The 7,812-nt window shown below is 43.7% G+C and overlaps 2 protein-coding genes across 2 annotated transcripts; one reads left to right on the forward strand and one right to left on the reverse strand.

Annotated features, from left to right (window-relative positions):
* Nucleotides 1-255: 255 nt before the first annotated feature.
* On the forward strand, nt 256-926 carry AOL_s00075g96 (uncharacterized protein; the record flags this gene model as incomplete). Its single annotated transcript, XM_011122407.1, has 3 exons — nt 256-275; nt 514-614; nt 700-926. The coding sequence occupies 3 exons, from the start codon at nt 256-258 to the stop codon at nt 924-926; spliced, it is 348 nt and encodes a 115-aa protein (XP_011120709.1).
* A 2,815-nt stretch (nt 927-3,741) lies between these two features.
* AOL_s00075g97 (uncharacterized protein) lies at nt 3,742-6,525 on the reverse strand (the record flags this gene model as incomplete). The annotated part of the gene is made up of 1 exon (XM_011122408.1): nt 3,742-6,525. One exon carries the CDS (start codon nt 6,523-6,525, stop codon nt 3,742-3,744), a length of 2,784 nt encoding a protein of 927 aa, XP_011120710.1.
* Between the last annotated feature and the right edge of the window lie 1,287 nt (nt 6,526-7,812).

A 7,812-nucleotide genomic window follows, 5' to 3' on the forward strand; every position in this document is an offset into this window, starting at 1 on the left:
TAAGTTAACATCATAACCCAATCAATAAAACCACATGCCATTAAAATCCTGCGCGAAATAAATTCAAATCCAAATCCAAAAAAAAATTAAAAAACGAGAAGATCTACCACCAACCTCTTCCTTCTTCTTCTTCTTCTACTTCTACTTCTACCTTTTCCACCATCTATACACATACAAAAAACACCACGTCCCATCTACAAACCAACCAAAAATCGTCTCTTTTTTTGGGAACATAAAACGAATCAATCAAACAAAATGGCAGCAAAGAAGTCAAAGTAAGTATCCCTCCCTTCCCCCCAAAAAATACCACAAACCTATTCCGTCACTCTTCGTGTTGTATCAAAACACCCCCCGAATACCCCCATTGACGACAACCAAACCCCCCAAATTTAACCTTCGCATCTATTACAATATATCAAAATCATCCAAGTTATCACTATCATAACCATACTCATCTATAATACCTTCTACATCTCATCAATTAATCACTAACAAACCATAACCCACAAACAGCCTCCCCCTCCTCCTCGCAACCGCCACAGCCCTCGGCGGCGGATACTACTACTACACCTCCTCCGGCGGCGACGTTAAATCCGCCCAATCCCAATTCGAACGTACTTCTCCCCTTCCTATCCCCCTTCTAGCCGAAAAATAAATAAAATAAAATAAAAAAATACTAACCCTTACATAAAAAAAAAGAGGACACAGCCAAAGCCCGCGACTCCGCAACCGAAACCTTCAACCACCTCAAATCCTCCGCAACCTCAGCTTCAGAACTTAGTAAACAAAAATTCGAAGAAGCAACCGCAAAGATCGATGCCGAGAGAAAAAAGGCACAGGCGGAAGTTCAGCAGAAGATCGATGAGGCTGATAGGAAGATTCAGGAAGGGGCGAAGAAGGCTGGTGGATGGTTTGGAAGGGGTTGATTGATTTACTTGATTACTTATAATTTTTTTTGTTTATTGCTTTCGCTTTTTTTTGGGGGGGAACGGATGGATTTTATTCTGTCTTTTATAATAGGCCTTCTTCTTTTTCTTTTTCTTCGTTATTAATCCCGAATTGAAGGGTACTATTGGAACGAAGGGTAGTGATATCGATCAGAAAGATAGGGTAGATACCTAATAATCCCAACTAATTGTCATATAAACCCACCACCAAATCATACCTCCCTTCATATCTGTACTTACAAGTCCTCTTCTATCTACCTAATCTACTATACCTAAATACTCCACTACTAATATTCGATCAAAACTGTCATCCTTCACATATACAACTAAATATCAGTATAAGAAGAGTAAGAGTTTCATTTCATTTGTACCACCAGCTAAAACCATTGAAAGTACTTAAAATATATATGTACTTATTTAACTACATTCAACCTCTCATCTTCATATAGAAACATACACACACACCTGCAAAGATAATTACCACGAACTATCAATCATACACTCCCCGAAGATATATTTATAAAAGAAAAAAAGAAAACATCAATCAAAAAAGCACTCGCAAAAGAGAAAGAAAGAAAAAAAACTATACTTAACCTTTCAAATCAACAAAACAAAGCGCATAAAAACCAAATAACAAAAAAACGAGAGAGAGAAAAAAAAAAGATGGAAGTTACCGCTCAACCGCTCGCTCGACGACGACGCTCATGATATTACAAAGCTAATCAAGAGCTTGAAACTAACCGGAATCAATTAACGAAAGAAAAAAAAGTGTGTGAAAAAAAAACGAATGCAGAAATCTAACAGAAGAAACCACAAATCTCTTTCACTAGACGAATGCTTCGACATCGATCAACTTTTTCTCTCTTTCTCTCCCAACCCCCTTCTTTCTTCTCCCATCCTCAAAAAACATTATCAGTCGACTTGCAGACTAAAGCGGTATAAACAAAAACTTCAAAAACATTATTTAAAAAAAAAGAAACAGTATAGGAAATATTTCGCTCCAATTACCAAAAGACCTTTCAACAAAAAAACAAAGTATATGAAAAAGAAACTCGTCGAAAAAAAAGACACAAACAAGCAAGAATATATTAAGCTTTCCAAACAAAAGACCATCCTTCAAGCGCGAGCTACAGTCCGTAGGCCGGTAGCCAAAAACAGTGATCGATAGTACACAAAAGTATATCAAGCCAGCGTCACACAAAGCCACATATGAGGCTCATAACGCACACCAGCCCTTATACCCTTGCACGAATACTAGCTTCGTAGACCAGCCATCTCTGGGATACCTCCAAATGAGACAACCGACCACAGCTTGCAAATGAAGAAAGAATCAACAGAATAAGAAGGCAAAAGAACAATATATATCACGAAACTTTTGTTTAAAAAAGAGACTTATTCGCAAAAAGGAGGGGGGAAAAAGACTCAACGGCTCAATTGATCACACACGAACAGCTAGAATAAAAAAAAATAAAGAGGCTAAATGCAAATATGCCCTCCGTTCGTAAAATAACATCAAAGAAATGACTTCATACACAGGTTACAATAACGAGGGAGAGCAAAAAAACAGTAACTTTGCATAAAACCTCCATATCTTGAATTCAGAGAGTGTGTGAGAGAGAGATGATACAATTGAGCCGTGAATATTTATACGCATCCCACAAATATTTAAATCAGGAAACAACATGCATGCACGCAGGTACAAAGCATACGATAACCACTTCAAAATCAAAAAATAAATAGATAAATAAGTAAAAGACTTTTCTTCTTCAACGATAGTAAGAATAAAGATAGAAACAAGAGTAGCGAGCTGTAAGTATTTTTTTATGTCTTCTTTTTGAGTGAAAAAAAAAGAGCTTTTGGTTATATCAACGAGCGTGTGTAAAAAGATTAGAATCATTCGATCATCAAAAGAAAATAGTAGAAAAGCTAGGGAATAAAACACCACATCACAATTCGCCTTAAATCCTCTCCGTGAAACTTTTCTGTAAATAAAAACTAAAGACGTAGAAGAAAATAGTATAACATCTTCTGTACACCTATTCCCATAATAAAAATAAGAAGATAGTAAGGAGCAAAAAAAGAATTCGAACAGGCGCGAGCCGGTTGGTCTTTTTGTTATAACATCAAAGGAAAAAAAAAAGATTGGTTAATTTTTTCTCTTTTGAAAAACTTTCCTAGTGTTATTTTGGTAGCTTGGACGTTGTAGTGAAAGGACTTTTTTCTTTTTGAAAAGAAATTTTGTCGAAACGAGATGTTTTTTTCGTAACAAGTAATATTTTTGGATATAGTAGCTGAGATTCGTTAAATTATCATTGAATAAGTAGTGTTCGGTGGTTGCTGTTGGCGCTTTCCGCTTCAAAACATGCGTCGTCAGATAGAATATAGCAGTTATATAGAGAGTTAAAAAAGAAATCCGGTTTTCCGTCGAAGGCCGATGCGCTGAAAGGCGTGGACGAATTTTGCGCCATTTGATCCGGTAAAGTATTCCCAAGGAAAATGATCCGAAACCACCTTTGCCGCCAGTCCCGTGTGAGTCGCCCAGAGCCTAAAAAAAAGAAAAAGGAAAAAAAAAAAGCGATTTCATCCCGACCATAAGATAAGAGAGTAAGGAAATAGATGAGGGAAATATGAGAGAGAAGAAAAGTAAAGAGCAACGCTTCCAACAAGAGACCGCAAAAGTAAAAATCGCAGAGAGGTAAGATATTCAAAGTACCGCCCAAACTTGAAAATCAGACTATGATATAATAATGTATATATAGCAGCGGGGATATATGTCCCAGATATCGCCCGTATATTAAATCAAACGGGTACCAGACGTACTCCTAGCCCAGGTGCGGCTTTGTTCCTGAGCGCCCTTGGCCGGGGTAGTAGTCATGGTCCGTCGCATCGACATGTTAGAGGACGAGCTTCTACCAGCTGGTCCGGCAGAAGAAGCTCTGTGTCGCCTCTTACTAGAGGATGTAGGGGTGGTAGGAGTGTAATTCGGATTAGGTTTTGAGAGGAGTGAAAAGGACTTCCTATTAGATGGCTGAGGCACCGACTCTTCCATCGGCTCGCTTTGAAGAGCAAAACTCGTACGCAGTTGTCGTACACCTGAGCGGACGCTCTCCTTAGCAAGCTCGACGTAGTCTTGCGCCTGGCCGCCGACTCTTCTCGTGAGAGGGCTTTTTCCGGGAGGGCTTCCCCTTCGCCGGGAAGGACGGTATCCTAACAAACGAGATTCTGTTGGTCTGGCAATTTGATCACCAAAGAGGTTCTTCATCCGAACTGCGCGCTTTCGGCTCCAGCTCCCCATGACGAAGTCACGGACGTGCTGTGGCACCTCAACAGCAAGAACAGTACGTGCTGATTCTGGGTCGATGGCGAGCAATGGCTGCGCCTGCGTGACGCCAAGTTGAGAGAATTCGCCGTCCGTAGTCTCGAGAGTCTCGGTAGCGCCGCGGCTATAGTCACCACAAGCAGATGGAGGTGGCGTGACAAGAACGATCTTAAGATCCTTTTGTTCAAAAGAACAGAAAGCCTCTCCTGTCGCCTTAGCGGGTTCGAATGGCAAGCCACCAAGCGTAGGATCTTCCATCGATGGGGAACGGAGCTGCTCCTCCAACCTCTCTGCTAGGAGAGGGAGGGACGGCATGTCGCTTTCGAGTTCGAGAGAATGACGACGAGTCGACACTGGAGAGGGGAATTCATCCCAGTGGTCCTGGTAGTCTGGAAAGCCACCGACACCAGGGCGAGGACGCTTAGATCGATACTTGAGCAACATCTTCTCAGTCTCAGCCGTAGAATCGGCTTCTCGGAGAGCAGGCATTTGTGAATAGCCGTAGTTAGGGCAGGCCTCAGGATAAGAGGTTTCTTGAGGGGAGAGAACCGTAATCGGAAGTGGTTTGCTAGCCTTGCGTTTAGGCCTCGTTGGAGATGGGGAATCTTCGTCATCCAAGGAAGGCGGGGAATATTCTTGGATAAAGGATGGTCTGCTAGACTTCTGAAGCTTGGCCTGAGCAGCGACTGTAGATCCAGTAACCACCATCGCTTCTTCTAATGATTTTCGGGATGGCAGCTTTCGAGGTGAGCTAAAGACATCTAGTAGAGACCCTCTTGACTTCTTGGGTTTCGCAGGATCAACAGGCCCTAGGCCTTCAATTTCGCCCATCCCAACCCCAGAGATGGAGTTCATGTCACCAGAGATGGCGGAAGGTCGAACGTTAGGTAAGATTTCGACGTCGGGGAAGATGCCACCGCGGTCGATAATCTCAGCCTCTACACGACCTAGCAGAAAACGAACATCGTCAACAGATTTCCCGTTTCCAGTCATCAATGATATCCAATGAATATCAGACGACCCTTGGACTGAGTCTCGTCTGCCGTATTCGTCTTCAAAGTCATCCGAGGCATCGGGGCTGTATGGAGCAGCGGTCTTGTTTTCCTTCGATATGCGAAGCTCCTCCCTTCTGCGAACCTTGATGACCCAATCCTCAACACCCCCCCAGGTATTCAACCTCTCAACTTGTCTTCTGACCAATTCACATTGGAGTTTTGCGAATCCCTTAGGATCACGATACCGAGATCTCTGGTAGTGCTTTCGACAATAGTAAACCCAAATATTCTTAGGGATCTGTCTAGTCGATAGCTTATTTCTTCCAAAGATATGGGATACCACTTTGCGCAGGGGAGATCCTGTGTTACAGTCTTCGACGTAGGAGCATTTTGGGGCGGAAAAGAGATCCATGACAATAGAAGTTGTTGAGCCGGACGGGCCGATGGTACTCGTTGGTGACAAGGTGCTGGGGGTTCCGGAGAGCTGGAGTTTGCTCATGGCATAGACGTCCTGCGTGGAGATATGACCAAAGCCATTCACCTGCTTGGGAATGAGATCCGTCCGCTGACGTATTTGGGTAACGTAGGAACGAGTGGGTGTTCCCTCATACGGCGAATGTTGGGGTCCATAGGAGTATCTAGCATCAAAATAATCGGACTCCAGCGTGTTCCTCTTGAAATCTTGGCAGGTCGCCAGAGCAGCCAATGTTGTCAGGTTGGAGCCAGGTATTTCTTCCCTCGCAATCCGGTCTTGTGTTACGTCTGGGTGTGAGGGGAAATACTGGGTCATGGCTGTTGTTGAAGGGCTATAATCAGACTCGCTTGGTGTGTATAGACCACGAGGGGGAAGCCGGGCACTGTTCTGGGTTATATCAAAGGCATAAATTGGTATCCTGAAATCCGGCTTGGGACGTCCTAGGGATTCATGGATTGGGCTACCTAGTGAACCCTTGGATATGGAACCAGCACTTGAGGATGTCGTCAAGCTGGTGAGACTATTGGAGGACTGAAAGCTGGAGAGGCTGGATATGGAACTTCTAGCCGTCATGGACCCTGCACTTGAGCTACCAACAGTTGCATACTTGTGGTACCTGGCATGGTCATCATTTTGACTTCTAGGAGTTGCATGATGCCGGGAAACCTTGGAAGACGTTGAAGAAGATTTGGTCGACCGTATAGGGTCCTCTTCGACGATATCATGGGGTTGAGGAGGAGGATTGATGGCCCCCTTGGCGGAGGGGTTGAGAAGACTCTTGATATCCATATTGTCGGAGAGAGAAGGATAAAACTAAAACAACGATACCAACAAGAGGAAGCGGATCAGATGTAGAGATTCGGGGAGGCCCTTGGAAGAGCTAGCGAATGGTATTAGAGAGGGATGAGAATCAAGTAACGAGCGTCAGGGTAGAAGAAGCTAGCGGCTGATCAACAGAGAATAAGCCAATCATTCAAACGGACGGAAGACGATCGAAATCTCGAGGCCAACGATGCTGTGGAACACAACTAAAGGGAACACGCAGTCGGGATTTGGAATTTGGGAGTGGGGGGAAGGATACGTCAGGTGGTGATGTGAGTAGGGCTGTTGGAGGTAGTGTAGTGCTAGTGGAGGTTGTGGTGGCTGATAGAAAGGGAAAAAGAATTACAGTGTTGTGCAGAGCAGTTACGGTCTTTTTTTCTTTTTGACTGTTTTGTTCTCTCTCTTTTTTCTTTCTTTCCTCTGGGTATCCGAGGATATATATAAGATACGAATGAACGAACGAATGGAGGTGGGTATGTATTTATGTATGGGGGTAGATGATGATGGGGGTGTGGGAGAGCTTGAGGGAAAGTTAACCCGGGAAGGAGGGTGATGCTCGAGTTATCAAGTGGTGGTGGTAACAGAGCTCAGAGCGGGATGGCACAGGCACGTACGCTGAAGGCTCAATGAGGAACTGGCAGTGTGTTGCGTGCGGTTGGAGGCTAAGACGTGTGTGGAATGAAGATGTGCGCATGGATGATGGACAGGATGTTTCAACGGGTGGGTGGGTGCACCATTCTGGCGGATGCAGAAAAGGTACGGGCAAAGATGTATTGAAGTGCAGCAGGATATACTTATTTAAGTATTTTATACTGTTGACGTATAATGGTGGCAGACAGGCAGACAGGCAGACGGGCAGGCAAGCGGGCAGGAGGGAGAGAATCAAGCAAGCAAGCAGGCAGGCAGGCAGGCGGGTGGGAAGCAGAGGTGGGTTGGCAATCCTTACCTTAGAGGAGAAATACCGGATAGGACCAAAGCGGAAGCGAAGCATATATCATCAAACAAGAGAGAAGGATAAGAGGACGAGAGAGGAGAGGAGAAAAGGCTTAGTCAGAAGAAGCAGTCGATATAATCCGGATGAAAATATGAACGAAGGTGACGGGAATGGTGATGGGAATGATACTATTGATAAATGATATCTATATTGATGTTGATGTTGATGGTAAGGATAATAATGATATTGTATTAATGATGTTTGATGTTTATGAAAGGTGATGTTAATGATGATGGCGGTTATGGTTATGATGATGATGA

The sequence above is a fragment of the Orbilia oligospora genome (assembly GCF_000225545.1).
Source record: "Orbilia oligospora ATCC 24927 unplaced genomic scaffold scaffold00075, whole genome shotgun sequence".
Classification (NCBI taxonomy): domain Eukaryota; kingdom Fungi; phylum Ascomycota; class Orbiliomycetes; order Orbiliales; family Orbiliaceae; genus Orbilia; species Orbilia oligospora.